Source organism: Candida orthopsilosis (assembly GCF_000315875.1).
Source record: "Candida orthopsilosis Co 90-125, chromosome 6 draft sequence".
NCBI classification, from domain to species: Eukaryota; Fungi; Ascomycota; class Pichiomycetes; order Serinales; family Debaryomycetaceae; genus Lodderomyces; species Lodderomyces orthopsilosis.
Window position 1 is genome coordinate 445895 of NC_018300.1, and position 26861 is coordinate 472755.

Genomic DNA, 26861 nt, shown 5'->3' on the forward strand with positions numbered 1-26861 from the left:
ATAAATCCAACTCAGCGTCATCTCTACCATATAAAACCTAATACACAGATCAAAACAAGTCTTTGATTACATTTTCACACAGAGAACATCTCTATCTTCACCAGCTTTCCCTGTACTCCCATAGTTCTAAGCTCCCCCTTCCTTAAACGGTAGTGGCTTTCCACATATCTTCCAACCCCATAATAGAAGTAAGAACACCAGCCAAACCGACATCACCTTCAGTGAAATGCAAATAATTCAAAGTATTCAAAGCAATAAAACTATCCAACAAATCCCAAACCAATTTTCTCTTGGCTTGATACAATTGCTTACCAATCGATTTTTCATCAACAGCGGCTGATTTTTCATCAGTTGGATCACGTTTGTAATTCGATAATGAAGTGATAATTCTTAAAGAATGAATAATACCGGCAACTAAACCCAATAACCAAAACCTACTAGCATAAGTAGACAAATTTGGCCATTTCTTGGCATCAACAAGACCCAACATCTTGGCAAAGACCACTGAATCAATACCCAAGTATCCAGCATAACCCAAGTTTCTAATGATTGTAGTTACTTGTAAAACAGGATCCATTAATTGATTATCATAAGCTTTAGCTGCGGTTTGTAAATGAGGAATTGGCTTGAAAAACCTCATACCTTTTCTAATGAATGAAAAATGGTTTTTGAGACCTTTAAACATTTCTATAGTTTCCTTTGGATAACCTTTTTTATAAGCATAATATGATAAGAAACGTGACAAGTAAGCTAATAATCTAAATGATTTTTCTCTTTTGGGGGTTGAATCCCAAAATTTAACCAATTTGGTTAAGGTAGGGTGGTAAATAATAGTATCAGCAACCATGACGAACTTTGTAATAGCTTTATACTTTGTAAAGATACAGATAAATCTATGTCTTTAAACTATCCTAGAAAGAAAAGTAATATAGAAAAAGGTATTTGATTATATATACTCAATGGTTTTAAAAATGTCAAATGAAAAAAAAAAATCAACAAAAGAAAAATAAAATATCACAAACACACAGAAATAACAGCAATACTTTGGGGTATACGAGACGTACAAACAAACAACTAATGGAAACAAGGATATTTAAGCAACCGGGTGTACGAAACATAGAAAAACTTAAAAGAGGAGGTTTTATCGTCTCAAAGTTTAATGAGCTAATGGTATACTTTAGATGAATGGTATAGATCAAACACGGAATTATTCTGCACAAGCGAAAGTTATATCGTGAATTTATACTTAATTTGGCCTACAAAACCCATCAAAATTATTATTGCTACTCCTCATCTCCGAGTGATTAAAGCTGGTATTCATCTCCTTACTTGGCTTTATTTATTTGATATGAACCGTTTATATTCTATCCAATTGGTGATGATGTATTTTATAAGTAATGAAAAAGGTAGTGTATTTTATAACAAGCTCTCGGTATAACTATTGAATGTGGAGAAACACGACAAAAGTACACTACCCTACATTAGATTAATTTTTTATCTTTTTTTGTACTTTGTTTTACTTCCTATTATCCGAGGTCTATAAACAATTTCTGTGTAACTTGATCCAAATCCACAATTTAATTTTCACATTCCTTTTCTAGATACACACATGCTTTTCTATTACGAATTTACCCGTTTTATTGTTTTATTCTGATGTCTTTATAACAATAGAGTTAATCCTTTAACTCCTCTCTTGTGACACATATATACTTGTTTACTTCTCTGCAATTGGCAATGGCCCCTGGCTTTGAAAACCCAAAATGACATCATCAGATCTACGACCCATAAAGAGAAAAAGAAAAACCAGATCTGGTAACTCAAGTAACATAACCAATGCATACTCGGGTGTAAAACCGGAACCCTTTTCAAGTCAGTTTTGCGCCCATTCAATTCGTTTGTTGCACCTCTTTGAGTATTCCATTGACCATTTCAAATCCTGCATCCACCATCATTTCATATGCTTCTTGAACTTCCACTTTCTCTTCATCAGACATATGAGCCCATTCATTAACTATTTGTTTTGAGTCGAGCACATTGTCAATTGTCTGGCGTGCATACAGGTAATATGGAAATGCCTGTGGGTACATTTCATCAAAGCTCTTTCGTCTCGTGGGAGCAACTTTTGATTCCGCATTGAAGGCAGATTTTGTACCTTGACCATGTAATTTAGTTGGATTTGAATAGATGGGTAGTTTCAATTTATCAACAATAGGAATAACTTTGCCGAACGCATAATCATGACCACTGTTTAACAATTGTAAATATTCATTGGCGTATTCGCGTTTTTGATCGGGTGTAAATGCAAGCCACTCTTGTTGAAGATGTGGTAACTTTGAATAATCGGGGCCATAATCACCATTACTGCTTTGCTTTGTCAATTGTTTCGCCAAATAATAATTATAGGCATGCACATCTGTAATATCACTCAATATCAACACTTTATTAGTCTTTAGATCTATTGAAATAGGTAATGGATCAAGCCTTACATTACGACCTGTTCCCTGAGTTATTGATTGTCCCCATACATCAACGACTAAATTCTTAATTCCAGTCTTGGACATCTTCGTTTCAATTGTCATTTTTTCACCCATATATATATCATGACCTGATATCAATATCGCTTTGTATTCCTGCAAATACTGTTCTTTCTCATTATCGTCCATCTTTCCATTCCATTGATGCATCAAATCTTGATGAAATTGTACTTCATTATCAATGTCATGAATTTGTTGTTTGTGTTTATAAACAAAGTAATTCCATGCATGTAACAAATCCAATTCACCTACAATAATTATATTCCCAACAAATGTATTTTTTATAAATCGTAACTTGGATGGTTGTGTAATTGTAAATTTACTAGGTGATACTTTGCATTCATGAGTATTGAACTCGCTTGAATCACCTCGTATACGAATAACTTGATATTGTTTTGGTTTATTAACAACATCTCTTTTCGCTTCAATTGATGTTAATTTACCATCTAGTAAATCTTGACCTCGAGAAAATATATTCAAATATTCAGTTCTGACTGCATTCCTCTCCGATGAATTCATTAATTTCCACTTGTCTTCAACAATGCCAATTACATTACTAATAAGTTCTGACCCCCCATTTGTTTCAATTGCATATTGTTTTCCCAAATAATAATTCCAAACATGGAAATCACTAAAGCCATAGACATGAACAAACCCCGTTGTTTCATTAATAATCAACTTTAGGAATGGAATCCTCTTACTACGCTCAAGGAATGACTCTCTTGGGTCTGGTTCACCAAGTACTTTATGGACGACACCATCATATCCTTCCTTCACCTCCACAGGGATAACCTCTTCACCATCTTGACTCAAGTCCAACCCTTTGTAAAGTAGATTTTCATAATCACAGCTGTAAACATGTCGGTCGAAATTGGAAAAATGTCTCCATTCTTGATTAGCTTTGGCAATGATTTTGGATTTAGATACTGAATCCAAACTCTGTTGTGGACGTTGCTTTTTATACTCTTGAAATTGTAGATACTGATAATATCTTCGCGGTTTAGTGGACGGTATTGCAAATTTAATTCGTCTTGTGCCTGAAGTTAGATTGTATCTATATTTTGGTTTCTTATAAGCTTGGTCCAAATCATTACCTCTATTATCAATTGGCGAAAGATCGGTGGAAAATCCACCTTCCAAAGCTTTTTGCTCAATAGATCCATTGTGCAATTTGACCGCTTCGTTGATTATATTCTCCAATGCAGCATGTATAGTGTTGTGTTCTTTAGCCGACTTGCGAGACCACAAACGTAAACTCTTGGTTAATCTATCATCATGTGTCATTGACGAGCTAAATTCAGATATTTTGAAAAGTGTATAAAACTTTTTAACATCTTGACGTGATAACCTGATTGGGGTTGAAGGTTTGGTTGTTTTTGTTTCAGATTCAGGTGCAGCTGATGTTTCATGAGTGGTTGGTGGATTTACCCCTTTTGATTGTGTGCTCGTATGGGTTATAGTTGATAACTGGCATCTCGTGAATCTAGATACATTGAGTTTAGCATGTCGTACAAACATTCACAAGTTTGGGTTGTTTAAAAAGGGTTTTAGTGTTGCAAAAGTTGAAATGGTTTTCCAACTGAGGTTTTCTCTTTTTCGTTATGCGAATCTACTTAAATGATTCTACACAACTGTATACACAAGAACATTGCTCCTACATCTCCACCCTCAGATCCACATCGTTGGACCCCTACTCTTCCTCCTCTTCCTTCTTCTTACGCTTTGTGTCCATCTTTTTCAGGGTTTTATACCTAAATCCGTCCTCCAGAATTGCATCACCCAATCTCAGTTCAAGATCAACTTCCTTACCCAAATGATAATCTTTCCCACGGAGTAATACATCCCAATACTCCCGTTTAATAGCATCCTTGTCGTCTTGAGAAAGCTCATTCCATTGTTTGGATATTTTCTGTCTAATTTGTCTACTCGTTGAAGGAGATTCTTTCGTGTTTGCATCAACTTGACCTGCACGAGTTTGCTTCTGTAAGTAGTAGTTGAACACACTTGTCATTTTTAGTACCCCTCTAATTTCAACATCTCCTGTTTGCAGATTGATTCTAAATCGTAATTTGTCATTACCTCCATTGGCTTTATTATTCAACCTCTGTGCTTCCTTTGTGCACTTTACGTGCTTGTCGATATGCACCTTATCCGTCATTTGTTGACGAAACAACTTGTCCAATTTCTTTTGCTCCGACTCAGCTTTGTAGGATACCTTTTTCTTGTATACATTTGGTGTATAGCCTTGACACCAGTTATAAATAAATTGTTGTATTTGTTCCCGATTAGTGGCATCGGTAAATTTGTTGCGTGTAAACTCTTTATCCAATAGTATCCGAGGCTGTTTATCAGTGTTGTGTTTGAGTGGTACATAGAACCATCCTAGACTTGTATATATTGCCGATGCTTCATTGGGATTAGTTTGTGGATCAAAGTTTACAAAATCAAATGGTTTCGATGACTTCGGTACTGATTTGGCAAATGTGCGTAGATGAGGTAGAAAATGTGGAGAGCATTTCAAACTTACTGAACAGTTTCGTATTCTTGAACTTTTCAGTATGTGTAACATGGGGGCACTCGCTATGCTTTGTTGTATTATGGAAGCCTTTGCAATGACCATCAGGTTAGAGAGATGCGGACTTTTGTAATAAGTTCAAGAAGGTAGCGCAAGCTTTGACCTCCAAATCTGTCATATTCACACCAGACTCTATCTATTCAAATACAACAACGTAAAGAGCAAGCTAATTAACTTTATGTTAGGTCACCAAAGGATTGTTTGAATTTTGTGCCTGGATGAGTGGCTTGTAGTGCAAGCAAAGGCAAATAGATATCAGACTTGAACCATTGTGCGGCCAAATCTATACTTGGGTCGGACCAACCTCTTGAGATGCTTTGAAACTACAACGAGACAATACATCGGCAAGGTTATACATTGCGTGTTTCTATTCAAGTCATTTCCATTGATGATTGATCCCTCATACTACCTTGCTGAAACTCCTTTGACCCCATCATGAACTTTTGCACCGTTGCATAAACAAAACCTGGATGCACAATAACCAAAATGATACAAACAATCAACATAGGAGAAGCATCAAATATATAAGCAAACACCGCATGGTTGAAAATATATCCACCATATCCCTGTGCATATTCAACCAATCGGAAGATATTTCGAATAAAGAATAGAATTGCAAGAACATAAAGCACCTTGAAATAAGTTCTCCAACTATAATACCCTTTCATCGTTGATTGAACCATTGTTCTATTGACTATGCGATGAGCTGAAATTACTAATGTGACAAAACAGCAAAAGGACACAATTTGAACAACGAAACCAGTGATTATCAACCCCTGGCCAAGTGCCTTATCATCTTCAATCATTTGAAGTACAACACCAGCAATTTGAAGACCAAAGGAAACGATATCCCCAATAATAAATAAAAGAGATTGAAATCTTCGATTGAACCCTACTTTGGGAATCTCTAGCTTTTTCAATAATCCACTAAAGGAAATATACACCGAGGCAGCTATGAATATAGGAGCAATGATGACTTGGACACTTTGAACACCATGTCCAGCACTGTTTTGGAAAAACGCACTTAGCTCTAAAATTGTACCTATTATCAACCACAACATGTGCCAGGATTTTTTCCAGAGCATAAGTACCACATGGATTATTAGTAAAATGATGAAGCATATGCCAAAAAACACTGATACTCCTTTGGAGCTTTTGATATCACTGTTAGACATTGGCAAGAAGAGAAACAATTAGAGAAAAGAAGGGATGGAAAAGAAAAGACGTGGTTTCTTTTGGAGTATTTATAAATATGTTGCGTATAATGAGAATTGAGTATGGCTGTGTCAAAAATACTTTTGTTCGGGAACTATCAAATCAAATCCCACGGCCTTTGACATCGTCTCGTTTTGTGTCATTAAGTTTAAAAATAGAAGAGTTAGGTTCTTGGTTCAACCATACAGATTTATCCATTGTAGATTACGAAGATAACACAATGGTGTCTCGGTACTATAACTGGCCTTTTGTTGAGTATCACACGAATGAAAATTATTTTGAGTGCTTAGATATTATTGATGTGAGCAATGAATCACTAGATCTTGATATATATTGCTTCTTTACTGAGTTCTACAAGAAATAATGCTGAAGGAAAGCTTTCATTTAGACTCTATATGTAAACTAGATATGCCTTGCTCTTAATTGGAACTAGAAAGAAGGCACGGAGATGTTTTTGGCAAAATTAGTTTCCCAATTTATCGCGAAGTGTTGCTCGGCTTTGTCATTTCGTTGGTGTTGTTTTGTGTTGTTTTGTGTTGTTTTGTGTTGTTTTACGCGACTGTTCTAAAAATATACACACCATATCTATAATTAGAAACTGGTTCCAAGATAGAAAAGCTTCTTCACAAAGAGAATATATAAATATGAACAATGTAGATTTATTAGACAAACGAACCCAACTAACAGCAATAAACAAAAGCAGAAAACCATATAAGGTGTTTTAATAGAACGAGAGCCCATGTACCCTTAATTCAAGAAATCATTGTTCAAATAATATTCCATCTCCAAATCTGGTTGAAACTCAGTATACAAAGCCTCAGAGCCGCCGTGTGTTTTTTCACAATATTGAGCTTCTTCATCACCAATAACTCTCAATGATTTCCCTGGCACCAAAGCCAGTTGAGCCAATAATTGAATCTGACAACACTTCTCCAACAAAGTAAATAGATACCCAGCCTCGTCAATTGTAGATCCAACAGTCAACAACCCATGATTCTGTAATATAACACCCTTTCCGTTACCTAAAGCCTCCACAATCTTGTCACTTTCTCGTGACTTCAATACAGCTCCATTGAACTCAGGATACACTGAATGACACTTGTAAAAAATACAAACATCCTGATTAATCATTTCCAATTCTTTTCCAAAACTACTCCAAGCTTTACCAAAAGTCGAGTGGAAATGACAAGCAGCATTGACTTCAGGCCTAGCTTTATGAATGGCTGAATGCATAAGAAACCCAGCAGTTTTAATTGCTGCTTGATTACCAGTGGACAATATGTTGCCATCTTGATCAACATGAACTAAATCACCAACTTTAATTAAACCAAAGTGTTTACCCATGGGATTAATCCAAAACGTAGTGGGGTCAATGGGGTCTCGAAGAGAAACGTGGCCAATTGTGCCTTCGGTATACCCTTTTCTGGCAAATACTCTAAATGCACCTGCCATATGTTGTAATACCCATTTTCTTTCATCTTTTGCGGATGCAAAATGTGGGATCAGATGTGGATTGGAATCGCCTTTGACGATATTGGGCAATTCTTTAGTTTGTGTTTGGGATTCTGGTGATAACCTAGCTGCTATTGTTGTTGTTGTGTTTGAGTACGTTTTTGCAGTGGTAGAAGATGTCATGTTTACTTCCTTGGCAACTGTAGATTGGAGATTGTTATTCCACTAAGACTAGGAAAAGTTTGAAGGTCTTTGACAATGTTATTTATAGTGTTCATGGTAAGATCTGATATGGCCAACGTGTCTCTAAAGATCATAGCTATTATGAAGCGGCTGATGCTATGTATGTGTGTATTACCCTATTGTTCTCTTTTTACAATATTGCAGAGTAAGGAGTTTAGTATCCTCCGAAGAAATGCCGTATGTAGTATGAATTTATTAGTGCAGCCGCCTCTATTGTTTACCTACACCCCTTTTTTATTGTTTATTATTGACCATGTTTGTTATCATATACGTTTGAATAAACAAATCGGATAAAACCTAATTACTAAAATATCCCATTGTTATGATGTAATAAAATCCTATTGTATGTAACTAACGCCAAGTATATTCCATATGATATAAGCAGAATAAGGCGGAGAAATTGGGAGTTTTGCCGTATGGTATTTAAAGGTTTAGTTTAGATCCTTCTCCAAGAAACTTTGTTTTAGTACATTTTTCGGTTTGAAGATTGCAACATTGTCACTTTCTATGATAGAAAAGCAATGTATCAAGGGAAGTAGGGAATGCCGTAGATCTTCGTCTATATTTCTTTTGTGATTGGAAAATGAGGATAGGTGCTTCTTTTGAAAATTTTCTCTGAAATCTGAGTGTAAAAATATGTAATCGAGCCTACTGATTTGCTTTTAAGAAAGGAGTGATAAGATGTAGTATAGTAGAGAAATATGTGACTCTAATACTAACAGGGAACGAGGAGAAGAAGTTGTAATTTACGAAAAAATGTGGCTTATACTTTTTGGTTGTATTTACAAATAAATCTTTCGTTTATCTCTGAATTTCATTTTTGTGCCCTAAAGAAAGAATTCTGTAGTACTCAATACTTTCCATACCTATATACATCTAATCAAATCTCATCAAACGTTCTTTCTACTCCCCTTTTTATGTTCAGCAATTGTTGGCTTTCAAAGTCCATAATAGATATAATTCTATAAAAGGTAGTTGTTTTGTAAACAGTTGTGTTCTAACTTTAAAGAGACGTTTATATCTACTCGATAAACATTTTATGAGTCTTGATTAAGGCTAACTGATAGACAAAAGGCTCTTACATTGATATTTAAGAATGGGTTTCCAGTCACGTGAGCAGTGTAGCAACTCCGAGGGATTAAGTAGAGGGGTTTTATTATGTGATTCATTTCTTCGTATATGGCGAGTGTAAGCTACTGCAAAGAGCACGCAAATATCGAAATGACGCAAGGCATACTTGGGCTGCGTGAAAACTGTAGGGGTCTCCAATTGTTCCGGGTTTTGGTTCTTTCGGGTATTCATTTTTGAAGCCGAAAATAATGAGATGACTTACAGCCTGCATTTTGTCTTTTCTGCTTACTTATTTGAACTTGAGTTCTTTGTTTTTTACCCACATGTTGGCGAGTTATATCTTGATATGACTTAGGACACTGGTCGTTTCTGATAGAATACCCCAGTCTTTAAAAAGCTTTATATTTTCCGATACCGGCATTAAGACGGCGATAAGAGTAAATTTGGGGTCTGTGCTACCAATTGAGATTTTAAAAGTGACTAATAATATTTGTTTATCATATATTCTTGATTTTGACAAGACAAAATACAGCCACAGTACGTATTATAGTAATTGGTTATAGGCCTATGAAGATGAGGGGAGGAAAAGGACAGTTTATTCAAATTCAAGAAAACTCAACTAATCATGACTCTTGTACATAAATATATATACAAGAGAATTCTTTAATTGCTAAGGCACTAAAATTTAGACCTAAAAAATTAATCATCCGTTTGATTTTACATACGACAAGAGGAATCATACACTTTCTTCACTCAGTGTCTCATAAGTTTTGACTTTAATATTACTTAGTTCGCTTTCTCTTGTTTTATTCTGTAGTATGAACAACAAAAGATATATGGAATAAAACTACAAAAGTAGTTAAAACCCTGTTTCTTTGCCAATTGTTCCGTAAACAAGATTAGAGTATTTTATTTTATTTTAAATTTCTTTTTTTATTTTATTTTATTTTTTTTTTTCAGTTATTCCCATCAATTCCCATTTATTCTTCTACTTCTCCATCTTCAACTAACCGACCAATCAATCAATCAATCAATCAAATATCATCACCAACTCATAATACTTGTAATATTATTCTCCATAGGTTGGAAACATATTATAACAGCACTTTCTTATAAATATATCTTTACTATCTTGTTAATCATTGGGTAATAAGTTCCCCCTAGTTTTTGACATATTATCAACATCCATTGAACAAAATACACTAGCCACCAACTACAACAGCACCTTTCTTTGTCTTTCCGCTCCACCACTCCACCACTCCACCATACATACATATATATATCCATTCTTTTAAAACTATGCACAGCAACAACCATATACCGAACTCACCCTTATTCCCATCACTGCAACTAAGTACGAGCACCAACAATAGAGATCAGCAACCGCAACAGCAACAGCAGCAACACCGCCATCTGTCATCATCATTCCCACACCATCAGGTATTTTTACCAACACTACCTGATAAACCAACAACTGCCACTTCATCTTTAGCTGCATACATAATCCCGTCAGAACCAGTATTATTTGTCCAGGGGTTTGAACCTCATGAATATGAATCACGTCCACCTACTCTTTTACGAGGTTCCCTCTACATACGAGTGTTTAAACCAACAAAAATTAAATCAATTGCCCTAAGTTTCAAAGGAATACAACGTACTGATTGGCCAGAAGGGATACCACCGAAAAAGAATGTTTATAATGAAAATAATGACGTTATAAATCACACATGGCCATTTTTCCAAGCATCACCCACGTCAGGACCTATACCTAACAATGGAGCTGATATTTTCATAGAAAAGAATGGAGAAACACACCATAGCTCTTCTCCAGGAGACGATCTTAGTGCTGTGAGATCTAATACACCACCACCACTACTGCATAGATCCTCCACAGGGGGTTCTTCGATTGCATCATCTTCGCATCATCATAGTGACAATTTCTTCACGAGGAATTTGTCACCTAGCTTTATTAGAAGATCGAAATCACCAGCTCCTAGTGATTCTTCAAATGCATTTTCTGATTTAACTTCAATTGTTTCTCCTTCAAACAATGATCCAAATTCGGCTATGCTTTTTGCACCTGGTGACTACCTTTACAATTTTGAACATCCATTACCGCCATCTATTCCTGAATCATGTAATGTTACTTTTGGATCTACAAGTTACAATTTGGAGGTGTCTATACAAAGACCTGGTGCTTTTAAATCTAACTTGTCTGGTAGATTACCCATATCCATAGTCCGTACTCCATCTGAACTCAATATGGAAGAAAATGAGTCCATTGTTATATCTCGAGATTGGGAAGATCAAATCAAATATGATATCGTTATTGGGGCAAAATCGGTTGTCCTTGATTCATATTTGCCATTAGCTTTCAGATTTGTTCCATTATTTGGTAAAGTTGCATTACATCGAATTAGAATCTACCTAACTGAAAATTTGGAATATTATTGTTGTAACAAAAAAGTCCATCGAATGGAACCAGTTAAAAAATTTCTTTTGTTGGAACACAAGGCAAGAAAAGGTCGATCCTTGTTACAGAAAAACCCTCAAGATGAATCAACTGTGGGGTTGGATGAATATGATGAAGATGTATTACCAAAGGAGTTGGAATTTCAATTATTTGTCCCCAAGAATGTCATTGGTCGATTAAATTCTCAAATTCATCCTGATACTTCGTATGAAAATATTCAAGCACATCATTGGATTAAAATATGTTTGAGAATAAGTAAAACGGATCCAGAAAATAGTGGCAAAAGAAAGCATTATGAAATCTCAATTGATTCTCCTATACATGTCTTGTCACCATTAGCTGCTCATAACAATACTTTACTTCCTGCTTATGACGACTTGGTTGATACACCGCCACAGCCACAAATCACATCCATCGGATCACCTTCACAAAATCCTTTATCTCCTGGAGTCATCCCTGTTGATGGTAACAATTCTCGGCCTATTGAATTTCATCACATTTCAACTGATATGGATGTTGGCGCCACCGAACGAGATGCAGACATGCATTTAGAAGCAAATTTGTATAAGCCTAAGGATGATCTGACTATAACTGCAATCAATTCCCCACAAGCTAAACCACATCCGGATACATTCACATCTCCCTTAATATCACCAGTACAACGTCCTATACATTTAATTAGAAAACCTTCAACAGCACCACCACCGTTTGAAGAAAGTTCTAAACTGCCACCAGTAATGTCTTTGCACCCTCCTGCATATGGTGATATACCACATCGTGGTGGAAGCACTAGTAGTAACGGTAGTGGTAGTAGAGGTCCAACTGTTGATGGACGTGGACGCGGTGAAGGATCATTAAGTTTGAGTCCATTGAGAATTGATGATGAGGTTGGACAACAATTTGTCAATCCATTGACAACAACAACAAGTGCTGCTAGCGGTGCTTTGTCGGTGGAAAATTCAACAGGTTTACAAGTGAATACGGTTACGCCAGTAAGAGATTTATTGATTCAGCAATTACAGGGTCATGGTGCGTCGCATGATGCATCTCCGATTGAAACACAAGGAGAAAATGCGAGAGTTGAAGTTAATGATCTGAGACCTGATGTTGCAGTACCAGAAATATCAATCAATGGTGCAAATGTAAGCTCTGATGATGGAACGAATAAAGTTATTGCTGGTGAAGGAAGTAAGCCAACTAGTGTTGGTAATTACCTTTCTACAGGATCTCACAATGGCAGTAGGACCCATCTTTCCCTTGAAAACGCAGTTATTGATGACGATGAAGAAGGAGATTTAGCTGATGACCCCCATTCACCAATATCACCCAGATTAGCACCAATTTCATTTACTCACAGGAGGAATAATAGTAGAGGTAATGAGGATGTACCAGCAATTGACAATGCTGTGTCCTCCACTTCACCAACTAAGCAACGCAATATTCCCACTGCATCATCACTGCCTCTTCATCAACCACGTGTGCCACAAGATTCAAGATCTTCTCGATCATCATCTATTTCCACTACCAATTCATTTGAATTGCCCATTGATCAAACATTGCCATTGCTTAATATGTCAACTAGTTCAATCCATCCGGCAACAACTACAGCCGACACAAACACCAACGCCAATACGAATACAAATACAAATACAGGTACTACGCAACCTCAAGATCCGTACCTTCATGATGAACGCAATCTTTCCATAACGTCATCAATTTATGATTTATCTCAACGTCGTCCAAGTCAACCATTCACTGGAATGAAACCGATGGGGATTATTAGTGACTACATATCAGCCCATGATGATGATTTTTACAAATTAAACAGTTTACATCATTTGAGGAATCCAAGAATTAAAAAACATTATCAAGATACCGAAAATGTTGATGAAAATGGCATTGGAGCAGGAGATTTAGGTAACCCCACCACAACAACTAGATCCAACAATGTTAGTGGTATTTCTCATAATGATGCGATTTATAAAACTAGACAAAAGAGTTTTGGTGTTGTCGGTACTAATGAAGACGAATATGAAGTTGAAGAAGGATCCAGTTTGAGTTCAAATGAAGTACAACGACAGGGTCATGAGCAAAGGGGAGCCAAGAGTACCGAAGGTAGTGATGATGTACAGGATTTTCCACCAGGGTTGAAAGTAGGGTTTGTGATGAATAATTGAGTGGTTTTATTTACGTAGTACATTTTTGATATTTGGAAGTTATGTTTTGAGTGGAGTTTACCAGGGGTATCTACTGGCTAGTTGAGATTTTATAGATTGGAGTATATTTCAATTCATTTCACGGTGTACTTTTGAAATCAGCTTCTGTAGAATTAATCTTTGATTAGAGTATCAACTTCACTTCCTCAAAGTAACTCTCTTACATTCTTTCACTTAACAAATATGTATATTGGATACATACTTTTTTATTTATATCCTCTGTTTTTATATGCCTATTTTAATGAAACCATAGATCCTCCTTTCCCTTTTCCTACTTGGAAACTTTAGTATCAACAACAGTTCCATCCGCTTCTTGTTTCAAATCACCCAACCATTCATACAAAACAGCCAAATCACGATTAGCAATATCTTCGCGTTCACAAGCCTTATCATACCAATATCTACCAGCATCTCCCAAAAACAAAAATCTTCCTTGATCCTTAGCACAATCAGTTGCTAAAACAACATCTTTTCTGGTCAATTTAGTGATGAACCCACCTTGGTATCCTACATCTGCTGGCAAGTTGTTTTCCGGGTATACACCGGGAATTGGGCAATTATCTACTGAAGCCCATGATTTACCGGTAGAAACAGCAACTAATTTTGCATAGTTTTGTAAATTGAGTCCGAATGCCTTGGCCAACTGGAATGAATCAGCAACAGCAATATTTGTTACTGCAAGTAAATAGTTGTTGGATAATTTAGCAGCTAATCCTGCACCATGAGTTGAGCCACATGGGAAAATGTTCTTACCCATCTTGTTCAACAAGGTAGTCAATGCTGGTGATACATCTTGATGAGTTTCTCTACTCAACATGAATGACAAGGTTCCCTTCCTGGCCCCAGCAACACCCCCACTTACTGGAGCATCAATGAAATCAAACTCGGGCAAAGTTTCCTTAACATATTTGTGAACTAGTCTACTTGTTGGAATATCAATTGTTGATGAATCAATAATGGTGGTTTTGTAATCGGGACTATAACCATTTTGTTCAAAACTGGTAACAATATCTTCAACTACACCCTTGACATGTTTACCCTCAGGAACCATAGTAACAATGAAATCCAATTGCCCATCAACACCCGTAACAAAACTTTTCAAATCAGGCAAAGTAACCAATTTATCTTGGTTGACAGAATTTTGTTGAGTCACTGTTGAAACAAAATTGTCAACTGAGGCAGGTACAGTATCATAAACGTATAATTTATCATCAACCTCCAATTGATTGTAAATGTGTCTTGCCATATGTTGACCCATTTGTCCTAAACCAACAAAACCGTAATTGACAAGAACACGGGAATTGGTGGAAAACCGACGAATAGCTGATGTAGCAGATGCAGAAACTTTGTACATAATAATGAATAGTTGTGTATAATGGGACGAAGAGAAATTCTTTAAGAAAATGGACAAATTTTATAAAATTGGCGGTTATGAAAATCGGTATTTATACACTTTTATAAATCGAAAGAATGGTTTTGGCGTCTATTTCTATTTCTGAAAATTTCAATATCCGCTTCTCGATAAGTCGGTTAGTAAAAACAAAAAAAATAATTAAATAAAAAAATATAAAAATCATATTTTTTTTACTCCACAATTAAAAGAATAATCACGGTTACATACGGCCAATTCCTCCCCCCCCCCTCTTTTTAATATTATTGTCCTTGTCCTACTATAACATCTAGAGGTTGGGCTTCGGACCTTATAAATATCTATGGCATTGGTTACACACGTCTTCCATATGAGCTTATTGTTTTTCCGTCGTGATTGTTTTGTTTTTGTTTTTTCTTTCTTCTCCCACCCACTGTGGAAAGTGTTAATACCTGAAACAATAAACTTAATAGAAACAATGAATTTGAATTATCTCCCGTTGTGTCAAAGTAAAGTTGTAAATTAACGGATTATAGTTATCAAAGAAGGCAATAAGCAGAGATGTAAACATGTAAAACATGTAAACTATTCTGATATAGACTTGATTTATTCTATTGTTGATAAGTTATTTCCTATTCGTTCTTGATTCATGGTACATGCTATATGTTATGTGTATATACCCCAGATTTTCATATGGTTTTATGTTTAGTTTCTGTTTGTTACCGAAAAGTTATATAGACAATAGTTTTAAGCGCTAACGGCATTCTTTTTTTTCAGTTTACCCCCGGCTAATGACGGTATAAATGGTAGCGCACAGCCATATACAATAACAACAAAAAGTGGGGATGGTATTCCGTTGAATTTATATAGAGCACATGATTAAAAAATGAGTTTAAAGGTTATAATGGAAGACGAATACGCAAGTAAACAGACAAAGATGGGAATTTAACTGTAAGGTAAGGAAAAGAAGAAGAAGATGATGATGATGAGAACCTTTTCAGGTTCGCATATATACCCACTTGTTCTCTATTGAATAATCGAACATCGACGTCAATAAAGACCCATGTTTTGACAGGACCCATAATTCGAAGGTTCTTCTCAACTAGTCATTTAATCAGTAATTTAAAGGTGTGTGCCACTACTTTTTCATAATTTCTAAGCTTTTATTAAAAAAAATATTGTATTAAGAAGGGTCCTTGATTGTATTAAGAAGGGTCCTTGACTTTGGTAATTATACTTGTTCGTTTTTTTGCTGCAAATTAATTCAAAATTTGTAAAATTGTATTCATACACTTAAAGATATAATAATCTTCAAAAAACCCACTTTCCACTTCCATTATCTTTACAACCAATGTTAAATCCCTAATTTTTTTTAAAGAACAGCCAGGTTTCGTTTTAGTTTATGTTCGCTTCGTATTACCCTTGTTGTTGGGTGTGGACCCATTTGTTATCTAAATTTTTTCCAAATTGGGAACTATGCGCAACATCCAAAAAGGCTTAAAACGTTCCAACATATTCAAATACGACATCGATGTAAGCGCTGGTTTACATCTTCGGAGTTCATACATACATATATATACAGAAGGAGTTTGGCAATTCAATTCATCACCAACATAGCGAACAAAAATCTACAATAGTGTACATCCATGGTTGATTCAATTTCGTCACAGTTGCCCAATAGGACAACTTACAACTTACCCAAACCCAAACCAGCATATTATCCACATCCGGGATCACCATTGTACGCAGACAAGGCCTTCTACGACTCCATAGCCAAAGCTCCTAAAACTCTAATCAACAAGGTTCGATGTGAGCCACGCACAGGAATGGCCATCAAAATACCGGCAAAATCAATCTTTAGAATAACAACCCCCGATGGACCACAAGTTTGTGATTTAAATATTTGGAATGCCGACAATTCTAAAGAAAGATTTTGGGCTGCTCGTACTAGACAATTGCACTCGGCCCATGTTTCAACATATGATCGATTATGGTCAAATTTACCCTACTTACGCCCCTTGGTCACAATCACTGGTGACACCATGTCTTCAAGACATGATGAGTGGGGAGGTCGGGTTCACGATACATTAGGTACCCGATGTGACCCATACGTTGATAAATTGATAAGTGGTGAAGATAATGATAATCATTGCCATTCCAATTTGTATCGAGCTATAAAACCATTTGGATTAACTGAATTTGATGTTCATGATGTCCTAAATGTATTCCAAGTTACTGGGTTGAACGAATATGATCAGTATTTCATGGAAGCTTGTCCGGCCAATGCACAAGATTATTTTGAATTGTTTGCTGAATTGGATTTACTTGTTGCGATTAGCGCTTGTCCTGGTGGTGATTTATCACAATGGGGATGGGGTGAACATCAAGATGATCTAACTGATCTGAAAATGGTAGATTGTTGTCGTGCTCTTGAAATTGAAGTTTATAAGTTGGATGATGAAGAAGGGGTTTTACAAGGTTGGAAATCGCCTCAAGCTGTCAATTATACTGGTAATCATGGATTGGAGAAGTAACGTATATACAAGGTAATTTTAAAACATCTATACTGTTTATACTCTATCGATGGAGTTGTGTAGCCAATTGCCTAATTCACGAGTAGCATTATTTCCTCGTAATGACTGCTCAACCAAGTCACCTCTATATTGAACTCCACACAATTTTTCATTCAATTCTTTTAATAAAGCAGAATCACCAACCAGATCGCCTCCCCAGCAAACACTCACAATTAGACCTTTATCTACTGTCAACTTCACACAAATTCCCAATTTTGAGTTGCTAAGTGTATGAGTGAACAAAGGAGTACGACCAAATTTCCATTCCCATGACTTCAATTCCTCAGCAATGGTGTACACCTCTTGAGGTAACTCGACTGATTCATTAATTTCAAAGCAATTGGTTAATTTAACAGCTTGGACAAAATCAGTCAATCCCATCATTTCGTTGAATTCCTTATTTGGATCGTCATTTTCACTCTCTATCTCAGTGGTGGATGCATTCAGTATGCCATATTCAAATTTAAATCCATTGGAAACTAGGTCCACAAAGCCCTCTTTTGGAATTTGCAAGTTGGTGACTTTAGCCTTGACAGAATCAATAGTTTTAGTTGTATCAATGATTCCCAATACTGTTACATCTCGATGTAAAACCTGTTTCAATCTGTTTAAATCCAGGTTTAGTAACATAGTTCCATGATGATACGATTTCCCACGAGATAATTTATAAGCTGACCCACTAATCTTCAATCCATTCTCACCATTTCCCTCTTGAGTCACGATATCACCTCGTGAATTCACTTTAATCTTTGTTGATGTAATATTTGACTTATTGACTGCTTCCACAATCAAATTGACAAATTTAAATCGATCAAATTCATGCTTTGTACCCATGAATGAATAATTGACATTACCTAAATCATGAACTACAGTACCACCGCCTGACCTTCTTCTAATTAATGGAATACCGAATTGATTCATCTTGGGTATATTAACTTCTTTCCAAGGGTTTTGATTTTTGCCAATTACAACACAAGGTGCATTTGTATAAAACATGAGTCTGTGTGCTTTAAATGGGGTGGTTTTGCTAATGGGGATTTTGCTATATACATAATCTTCAATGGCCAAGTTCAAATATGGATCAGCAAGTTTCGATATAAAAATTATTGGCTCATTCTTTGTTGCAGTTGATTCCAACTGGCCAATTTGTGGGCCGGCGGGCGATTTGGGAAGTTCATCATTTATCAGATCCTTCAGTTGGTTCCTCCTATAATTTGCTACTTCTGGTGATTCTTTATAATGACGAAAATCACCAAGACCAAAATCATCTAAATCTATATCGGATAAATCATCTTGAAATGGGGAGTTGACATTGGATATGTAGCGTCTGAAGTTATAGTTTTGTTTCAATAGTCGAGTAATAAATCCTCGATTTGTAGCTAGTAGATTAATTGTCATATAAGCATAGAAACTCCGACCGATCGTGATGAGTAGAAGATTGATTCAAAAATATCTTTGAAAAAATATCATCAATCAATTCTAAGACCTACACAATATTACCAATACCCTTTGCTATGACAAGTACTAATGAATTAGAGAAACGACTACTTACACGATGTTACGACTCCAATGAAGAAATACTTAACATACTACAAACTCGATATTCAACCGAAGGAGAACAAAAACCAACCATATTATTCAAACATGTCAAAAAACCCACAAAGAACAATCGAAAATCCATTCTATTCACACCTACCTCAAAAACTGATGACAAGATTACCCAAGCTAGGAAACGATCAACTAGAAATGAATTGAAACAATACATTAATACTACAATTACAAATCAACGTAAACTAATCAAAAAAATACGAGGTTATCAACGGCGCAAACAACCATTTAGTGCTGAACCAATGCTTGATCAATATAGTATTCCTAAATTTGAAGATTTCATCAAAATGAATGATTTTTGGCAAAGCTATATTCAAGACCTACTTGGTCTTAACGAAGGAACATCCTTAAACACATCTGTCATATTGTCTAAATTAGTCAATGCTGATTTCAATGGATGTTTATTGACAGTACTACAATCACGAAACACTGAAGTTGTTGGAGCTAGAGGTATCGTAGTATGGGATTGTCAACATTCATTTATAATGGTAGTACCACGTGGCGGGGACTATAAAGAATGGACCACACAAGTTGCAAATACTGCTGATGTAATGAGAAAATTGGACCCTGCTGCTTTAGTTGGTGGGTTGAAAATTATTCCTAAACAATATACTTTATTTGGATTTGATGTTGTTTTACCAAAGAAGCAAGATACCCAAGAGGGGGATATGGAAGTGGATAATGGACAGGCAGATGAGGAAGAGAGTATCGGATTTACTTTAATTGGATCAAGGTTTGAAATACGAAGTGTTGAACGATCAGCTAAAAAGTTTAAAAACCATGCAGTTGATGATCTACTATAGCATTGCCTCTAATACATTCTACTTTTGATCGTGTTTAACTGTAGTTTCAAAGCTTCACTTGCAGTTGATTCTATTATCTTATCAATCTTTGATTCAGCCTCCACTCTCTCAGACTCTTCCAATTGTCGGTTTGGTAATTCCAAAATATAGCTTATTTGATTAATGATATCACTTTTATTCACATCGTCTGGTATACTATCCACCGTCGTGTCATTGTAAACACCCACCACGCTGGCATTTGATTCGGCACGATCGGAAGTTCTGTCTAATCGGTTAAGAACATCATCAAACCCACCAGTGGTAAATTTCTTAATGGTACTCTGATTAAAATTAGATAAACCATTCAAAACTTCTTCCAAATAAGTGTCAATTGAAACTTCAGGTCCATTATTGTCATCAGTTTGACTAAATATTTTAAAACCACTTAGAGAATCAATCTTTTCTGAGTCTTGTACTGATAGTATATTTGAAATCAGTCTTTTAGACTCTGATAAGTCTCCCAACATGTTACTCAACTTGATTAGTTCATAGTAGTTGTCATATATAATCTCTTTCTTCTTTTGACTTGATGAGCTTAACTGCAGTTGTATCTTATTACGAAGCTTGAGAATGTCCCTGGTACTGGATGTTTTGATGAATTGTTCCACATCTTCAGCAGTTTTCAAACTAGATGGTTGCACTTCAGTCTTTGCTGAATTGTCGTCTGTCTCCTCCGTAGATTTATCCTGTTCATTGTTACCGTTTTCCCCTTCATTATTCTTTCGTTGATTTGACTGCGACTGTTGTAAATGATAAAACTCTTGCAATGCTTTGCGCCGTGAAGAAATTTTTCTAGGTTGAGGTGTATGAGAGGGTAGTTGGGGTGACGCTGTATTTGACGCTGTTGATGATAGACTTGGAGAAAAGCTAGTTCTTGGTGTTGGTGTTGTTTGATCTTTGTTTGGTTTTTTGTATGATAGAATAGGAGATTGTGTCATGGTTGGTTATTAAAGGAATCAATTGGCATATAGGTGCTATTGTAGTGTATAAGTCTTTGGTGCTTGTAAGGAATGTTGACTTATCTTCCTTTGATGGAATTCTGAAGAATCAAAAAATTTATTCCATTTCCGATAACCGAACATTCTATACAACTACTCCTTGAATTAATCTACACAGCAACAGTTTCAGCAGATGATAGAAGAATATAAATAAGAAAAGATATCCCCAACCCAGCTGCTTCTTGATTTGCAAACTTTATTCCAGATTATACCACACCTCATTTAAAATGCAATTAAAACAATATTCTGTTGATACACCACGCCAAACATTACTTGCAGACGCTCAACAAATATTGAAGTCAATTCCCAATTGGAATGTTGGTAAGACGCATTATGAACATACTAATCATGCTACCAAGATAACTCATGATACAATTGATGGTGATTATTGGTGTGCTAGACACAGTGTGTTAAAAGATCTTCCAATCGACAAATTCAAATCAGCAATTATTGGTACTACTGAAATTGGTTTTACTCATTCAGACCATGAACTTCACTATGTTCATGAAATTGAGCTGATGGAAGTTCGTAACACCAAGAAATATGAAGATAATGGATGGAGTTATACTATTCATGCTATCTATGACTTTGGATTTCCGTTGAACAAAAGACTGTTTAATGAATTGGTGCATGTATTTGTTTCCAATGATGAGGCATTGGTTGTTAGTGTTCCAATTGAAGGAGAAATTGAGGGTGTTTTGGGTAGTTATGTATCTGTTGAAGAAATCAAGTGGGGTAATGGAGACAGTGTTGAATGGACAGTTGCTACTACATCAAAACCAGGAGGAATTGTCCCTGATTGGGTTACCAGATTAAGTATTGGTGGCGCAATTGCTAAAGATGTTCCTAATGTTCTTGAATACATTGAGAGCAAGAAATTTTTAGTTCATGTTGGTTAGAATAGTATATTCATCGTTTGCTTTTTACAGTACACTCACTTTCTTTTAATCTTTAAAAACAACCCTTTCTTCAAATACTAACTCCTAATTTTGAAATATATAGTAAGAGGGTCTCTTTATCTCTTAAACTTCTAAAGTTTGAATATTGTGAAATCAGTTGATTGATCAAAGGATGAGACAAAAAAAAAATTATTGTCTCTTGAAAAATTGAACTACTCTTGGTGACTCTTTTTACTTTCATTCAAACAAGTTTAAATCTTTGTCAACGTTTTCTCAATTGTATGATCAAACGGACATTCATAAGAGCAATGTCAACAACATCAACAATCAACAATACTGAAAAATGGACTGCCCCAAAAGTCAGATCCACATTTTTAGATTTCTTTAAAGATAAAAAACAACATACTTATGTCCCATCATCATCAGTTGTTCCCCATAATGACCCAACTTTATTATTTGCCAACGCTGGTATGAATCAATATAAACCAATCTTTTTGGGAACCGTGGATCCAGCTAGTGATTTTGCCAAGTTGAAAAGAGCTGCTAACTCACAAAAATGTATTAGAGCTGGTGGTAAACATAATGATTTAGAAGATGTTGGTAGAGATTCTTATCATCATACCTTTTTTGAAATGCTTGGTAATTGGTCATTCGGTGACTACTTCAAGAAGGAAGCTATTGCCTGGTCTTGGGAATTATTGACTGAAGTGTATGGTTTAGAAAAGGATAGATTGTATGTTACATATTTCGGTGGTGATGACAAACAAGGATTGGAAGCTGATTTAGAAGCTAAACAATTTTGGTTAGATGTTGGTGTTGCTGAAGATCATATCTTGCCTGGTGATGCCAAGGATAACTTTTGGGAAATGGGAGATCAAGGTCCTTGTGGCCCTTGTTCAGAAATCCATTATGATAGAATAGGAGGTAGAAATGCTGCTTCCCTTGTCAATATGGATGATCCTAATGTGTTGGAAGTTTGGAATGTCGTGTTCATTCAATATAACCGTGAAGCTGATGGTTCATTAAGATCCTTGCCTAATAAGCATATCGATACTGGTATGGGTTTCGAAAGATTGGTATCTATCTTGCAAAACAAATCTTCAAACTACGATACTGATGTATTTTTGCCAATTTTTGAAAAGATTAGAGAAATTACTGGGGTAAGACCATATACCGGTAAATTTGGTACTGATGATAAAGATGGTATCGACACTGCATACAGAGTTATTGCCGATCACGTAAGAACTCTTACATTTGCCATTTGTGATGGAGGTGTCCCAAACAATGAAGGTAGAGGCTATGTTTTGAGAAGAGTTTTGAGAAGAGGATCACGCTATGTTCGTAAATACATGAACTACCCGATTGGGTCATTTTTCCCACAATTGGTTGATATAGTTATTGAACAAAATAAGGAAATTTTCCCAGAAATTGAATCGGGATCTCAAGATCTTAAAGAGATTTTAAACGAAGAAGAATTGTCATTTGCTAAAACTTTGGATCGTGGTGAGAAATTATTTGAACAATATGCTATCATTGCTTCAAAGACTCCTGAGCAGACTTTATCAGGTAAGGATGTTTGGAGATTGTATGATACTTATGGATTTCCAGTTGATTTAACTAGATTAATGGCTGAAGAAGCTGGTTTGAAAATCGACGAAAAAGGGTTCGAAGTGGCTAAGGAGGAGTCAAGAGAAGCTTCCAAAGGTGGAGCTAGTAAGAATGCATCTTCATTGATTAAATTGGATGTGCATGCTTTATCCGAACTTGAAGGAAAGGTTGTCAAGACCAATGACAGTGCAAAGTATGGACTTGACAATATTAAAGCCAGTGTTCTTGCTATTTACGATGGTGGCAAATTTGTTGATTCCATCCAGCAAGATAACGAAGGTAAACAATATGGTATTTTGTTAGATAAGACACCATTCTATGCCGAACAAGGTGGTCAAGAATACGATACTGGTAAGCTTGTCATTGACGGTAAAACTGAATTCAATGTTGAAAATGTACAAGTTTACGCTGGTTATGTATTACATACTGGTTTCGTCCTTGAAGGTAAATTAAGTGTTGGTGATGAAGTGATTGCTGCTTATGACGAATTGAGAAGGTGGCCGATTAGAAATAACCATACTGGTACCCATGTTTTGAACTATGCCTTGAGGGAAGTTCTTGGTGATGATGTTGATCAAAAGGGGTCTCTTGTTGCCAAGGAGAAATTGAGATTTGATTTCAGTCATAAACAAGCCTTGACTCCAAAAGAATTGGAAAAAGTTGAAGATAAGTCCAACCAATACATTAGAGATAATAAACAAGTTTATTACAAGGATGTGCCATTAGCTGAAGCCAAGGCAATTAATGGTTTAAGAGCTGTGTTTGGAGAAACTTATCCTGATCCCGTCCGTGTTGTTTCCATTGGTGTTCCAGTTGATGATTTACTCAAAGATCCAACCAATGAAGAATGGAGATCATTATCAATTGAATTCTGCGGCGGTACTCATGTTGCCAAGACTAGTGAAATCAAAGATTTGGTCATTATTGAAGAATCAGGTATTGCTAAAGGTATAAGAAGAATTGTTGCCGTTACTGGTCATGATGCTCACGCAGTACAAAGAATCGCCGAAGAATTTGGTGATGAATTGGATCATGCTAACGCTTTACCTAATGGACCAATTAAAGAGAACAAGGTTAAAGAATTGGGTGTTTCTTTAAAGAAATTGTCTATCTCAGTATTGGATAAACAAAAATTGACTGAAAAATTCAACAAGGTTGATAAATCAATTAAAGACCATCAAAAGAGTATACAAAAAGAAGAGAGCAAAAAGACTCTTGACGTGGTCAAGAAATGGCTTGACGATGGTGACAACAAATCCGAATTTTTGGTGGCTCATATCCCAATCAATGCTAATGCCAAAGCTATTACTGAGGCTTTCAATTTAGTAAAGAAACAAGATAAGACCAAGTCATTATACTTGTTAACTGGACAAAATGACAAAGTTGCACATGGATGTTATGTCAGCGATGAAGCTATTGGTAAAGGTGTTGATGCCAGTCTGTTGGCGAAATTAGTTAGTGATAAGATTGGAGGTAAAGCTGGTGGTAAGGGAAACATTGTTCAAGGTATGGGTGATAAACCAAGTGGTATTAATGATGCTATTGAAGAAGTAACAAAGGCATTCAAGGAGAAGTTGTAAAACCTTTAAAGGGTAAATGCGGTTAGATATATACACATTTTGTTTATAATTAGTATACAACGGGTATTTACAATGATTTACAAGACGGCACCTTCTTGAAAAGGATCTTGTTGGGCCTCTTCTAATTGTTGCTTAGAAGCTTGTCTTTCAATCTCTTTCAATTGTTTAATAATATCCAATCTTCTCTTGACTCCCGCTTCAGCTGCCTTTGACATTATTCCAAGCATCAAATTGACAGATCTGACATTCTCGTCATTACATGGAATTGGATATGTGATTAAGCTTGGTTCCATATCAGTATCACAGAGGGCAATAGTTGGAATACAAGCTGATAAACATTCCTTGATACAGTTTCTATTCTCCACTGGATTCAACAAAATGACTAAATCGGGTTTAATTATTGAGTTTGAAGTTATTGCTGCATCGACTGGTTTATTCTCCATATCAATTTGTTGCTTCATTGATGGGTCTTTTATTTGTTTGGAAACTTCAATGTAGTTGGTAATAGTACCAGGTATCCATCTTTTAGACACATAATATCCCTTAGACCTATCTGCTGCCGCAACCAATGATTCTTGAATTGACCAGTTTTTATGTGTGCCTACAAATAGTATAACTCCACCTTTTTCGCTAACTCCTTCAATCACTTTACACGCAGTTTGCAATTGGGCAATAGTTTGATTTAAATCAATTAAATGAATCCCATTATAAGTTCCATATATGAATGGTTGAAAATTAGATCTGAACGAAGATGTGGCATGACCAAGATGACAACCAGCAGCCATCAAGTTTGAAATTGTGGTTTGAGTAATACTTGGTGGATTTGTTGTATCTCTTTGCGGCTTGTATATATTTTCAAGTTTTGAACCTAATGCACCACTAGTTCTAAGATGATTAAGTTGTCTTAAATAAAGTTCTTGTTCGGAATAATCTTTGTAATCAGGGGTAGGTTTTAAATTGGGGAATTGTGAAGTATATTGATTGGTCATTGATGATGCCTTTGCGTCAGAGTCTTTGGCACTTCTGTGTCCTCCACTTTTGATACTCCTTTGAGACCATGGTCTATTTTGAATAATATCATCAGTTAAATGCATATTGTTGGTCATATACTCTCGCAACTCCTCATCAAGTTGTTTGATTTTATCTTTTGGAATCTTGGAAATATCTTGATTCAATTTCGCAATGCGTTCATTCATTAAAGTAGTTGGGGTCTTGTTTAATACACTAATGAGTTCTTTGGATTTTTCAGTTAATTCACGAATCTCCTTTGATTTTTGAATCGCTTCTTCTTCTCTGGCTAAAGCTTCGGCAATTGCTTGTTCTCGTAATTCTTTATGGGATAATGTGTGTTCGAGATTAGCATTTGAAGACGTGTTTTGCGTTGCGGGTTCAGCATAGTATCTGACTAGTGACCTCCTGAGTGGTCTCCCAAAGCACCTCCTTAACATGTTAGCTGATTGGATGCTTCTTCAGTTGGATGCTAAAGGCTTGAAAAAAAAAAATCTGAAAAATTTTTGGTGGTTGATTTTTTGTATAATCTCACAAAGATCCAATCTACTTACATGATAGAAAATAGAAGGATAATGCTATACACAAGAATATCAA

At 35.9% G+C, this 26861-nt stretch overlaps 14 protein-coding genes across 14 annotated transcripts; 5 read left to right on the top strand and 9 right to left on the bottom strand. All coding sequences in view use genetic code 12, as the record gives it.

Annotated features, from left to right (window-relative positions):
• Nucleotides 1-142: 142 nt before the first annotated feature.
• Nucleotides 143-847, bottom strand: CORT_0F02120 (Pex11 protein; the record flags this gene model as incomplete). Its single annotated transcript, XM_003870517.1, has 1 exon — nucleotides 143-847. The coding sequence occupies one exon, from the start codon at nucleotides 845-847 to the stop codon at nucleotides 143-145; it is 705 nt and encodes a 234-aa protein (XP_003870566.1).
• A 1039-nt stretch (nucleotides 848-1886) lies between these two features.
• On the bottom strand, nucleotides 1887-4052 carry CORT_0F02130 (hypothetical protein; the record flags this gene model as incomplete). Its single annotated transcript, XM_003870518.1, has 1 exon — nucleotides 1887-4052. The coding sequence occupies one exon, from the start codon at nucleotides 4050-4052 to the stop codon at nucleotides 1887-1889; it is 2166 nt and encodes a 721-aa protein (XP_003870567.1).
• Nucleotides 4053-4224: 172 nt separating this feature from the next.
• Nucleotides 4225-5154, bottom strand: CORT_0F02140 (hypothetical protein; the record flags this gene model as incomplete). Its single annotated transcript, XM_003870519.1, has 1 exon — nucleotides 4225-5154. One exon carries the CDS (start codon nucleotides 5152-5154, stop codon nucleotides 4225-4227), a length of 930 nt encoding a protein of 309 aa, XP_003870568.1.
• A 326-nt stretch (nucleotides 5155-5480) lies between these two features.
• Nucleotides 5481-6284, bottom strand: CORT_0F02150 (hypothetical protein; the record flags this gene model as incomplete). Its single annotated transcript, XM_003870520.1, has 1 exon — nucleotides 5481-6284. The coding sequence occupies one exon, from the start codon at nucleotides 6282-6284 to the stop codon at nucleotides 5481-5483; it is 804 nt and encodes a 267-aa protein (XP_003870569.1).
• Nucleotides 6285-7071: 787 nt separating this feature from the next.
• Nucleotides 7072-7959, bottom strand: CORT_0F02160 (hypothetical protein; the record flags this gene model as incomplete). Its single annotated transcript, XM_003870521.1, has 1 exon — nucleotides 7072-7959. One exon carries the CDS (start codon nucleotides 7957-7959, stop codon nucleotides 7072-7074), a length of 888 nt encoding a protein of 295 aa, XP_003870570.1.
• A 2430-nt stretch (nucleotides 7960-10389) lies between these two features.
• Nucleotides 10390-13740, top strand: CORT_0F02170 (hypothetical protein; the record flags this gene model as incomplete). The annotated part of the gene is made up of 1 exon (XM_003870522.1): nucleotides 10390-13740. The coding sequence occupies one exon, from the start codon at nucleotides 10390-10392 to the stop codon at nucleotides 13738-13740; it is 3351 nt and encodes a 1116-aa protein (XP_003870571.1).
• A 310-nt stretch (nucleotides 13741-14050) lies between these two features.
• On the bottom strand, nucleotides 14051-15133 carry CORT_0F02180 (3-hydroxyisobutyrate dehydrogenase; the record flags this gene model as incomplete). Its single annotated transcript, XM_003870523.1, has 1 exon — nucleotides 14051-15133. The coding sequence occupies one exon, from the start codon at nucleotides 15131-15133 to the stop codon at nucleotides 14051-14053; it is 1083 nt and encodes a 360-aa protein (XP_003870572.1).
• Nucleotides 15134-16794: 1661 nt separating this feature from the next.
• CORT_0F02190 (hypothetical protein) lies at nucleotides 16795-17682 on the top strand (the record flags this gene model as incomplete). Its single annotated transcript, XM_003870524.1, has 1 exon — nucleotides 16795-17682. The coding sequence occupies one exon, from the start codon at nucleotides 16795-16797 to the stop codon at nucleotides 17680-17682; it is 888 nt and encodes a 295-aa protein (XP_003870573.1).
• A 36-nt stretch (nucleotides 17683-17718) lies between these two features.
• Nucleotides 17719-19119, bottom strand: CORT_0F02200 (Aim22 protein; the record flags this gene model as incomplete). Its single annotated transcript, XM_003870525.1, has 1 exon — nucleotides 17719-19119. The coding sequence occupies one exon, from the start codon at nucleotides 19117-19119 to the stop codon at nucleotides 17719-17721; it is 1401 nt and encodes a 466-aa protein (XP_003870574.1).
• Nucleotides 19120-19235: 116 nt separating this feature from the next.
• On the top strand, nucleotides 19236-20132 carry CORT_0F02210 (Pop4 protein; the record flags this gene model as incomplete). Its single annotated transcript, XM_003870526.1, has 1 exon — nucleotides 19236-20132. One exon carries the CDS (start codon nucleotides 19236-19238, stop codon nucleotides 20130-20132), a length of 897 nt encoding a protein of 298 aa, XP_003870575.1.
• Nucleotides 20133-20140: 8 nt separating this feature from the next.
• Nucleotides 20141-21109, bottom strand: CORT_0F02220 (Vps51 protein; the record flags this gene model as incomplete). Its single annotated transcript, XM_003870527.1, has 1 exon — nucleotides 20141-21109. The coding sequence occupies one exon, from the start codon at nucleotides 21107-21109 to the stop codon at nucleotides 20141-20143; it is 969 nt and encodes a 322-aa protein (XP_003870576.1).
• A 287-nt stretch (nucleotides 21110-21396) lies between these two features.
• Nucleotides 21397-22068, top strand: CORT_0F02230 (hypothetical protein; the record flags this gene model as incomplete). Its single annotated transcript, XM_003870528.1, has 1 exon — nucleotides 21397-22068. One exon carries the CDS (start codon nucleotides 21397-21399, stop codon nucleotides 22066-22068), a length of 672 nt encoding a protein of 223 aa, XP_003870577.1.
• Nucleotides 22069-22349: 281 nt separating this feature from the next.
• On the top strand, nucleotides 22350-25256 carry CORT_0F02240 (Ala1 alanyl-tRNA synthetase; the record flags this gene model as incomplete). The annotated part of the gene is made up of 1 exon (XM_003870529.1): nucleotides 22350-25256. One exon carries the CDS (start codon nucleotides 22350-22352, stop codon nucleotides 25254-25256), a length of 2907 nt encoding a protein of 968 aa, XP_003870578.1.
• Nucleotides 25257-25333: 77 nt separating this feature from the next.
• CORT_0F02250 (Mrp4 protein) lies at nucleotides 25334-26704 on the bottom strand (the record flags this gene model as incomplete). Its single annotated transcript, XM_003870530.1, has 1 exon — nucleotides 25334-26704. The coding sequence occupies one exon, from the start codon at nucleotides 26702-26704 to the stop codon at nucleotides 25334-25336; it is 1371 nt and encodes a 456-aa protein (XP_003870579.1).
• Between the last annotated feature and the right edge of the window lie 157 nt (nucleotides 26705-26861).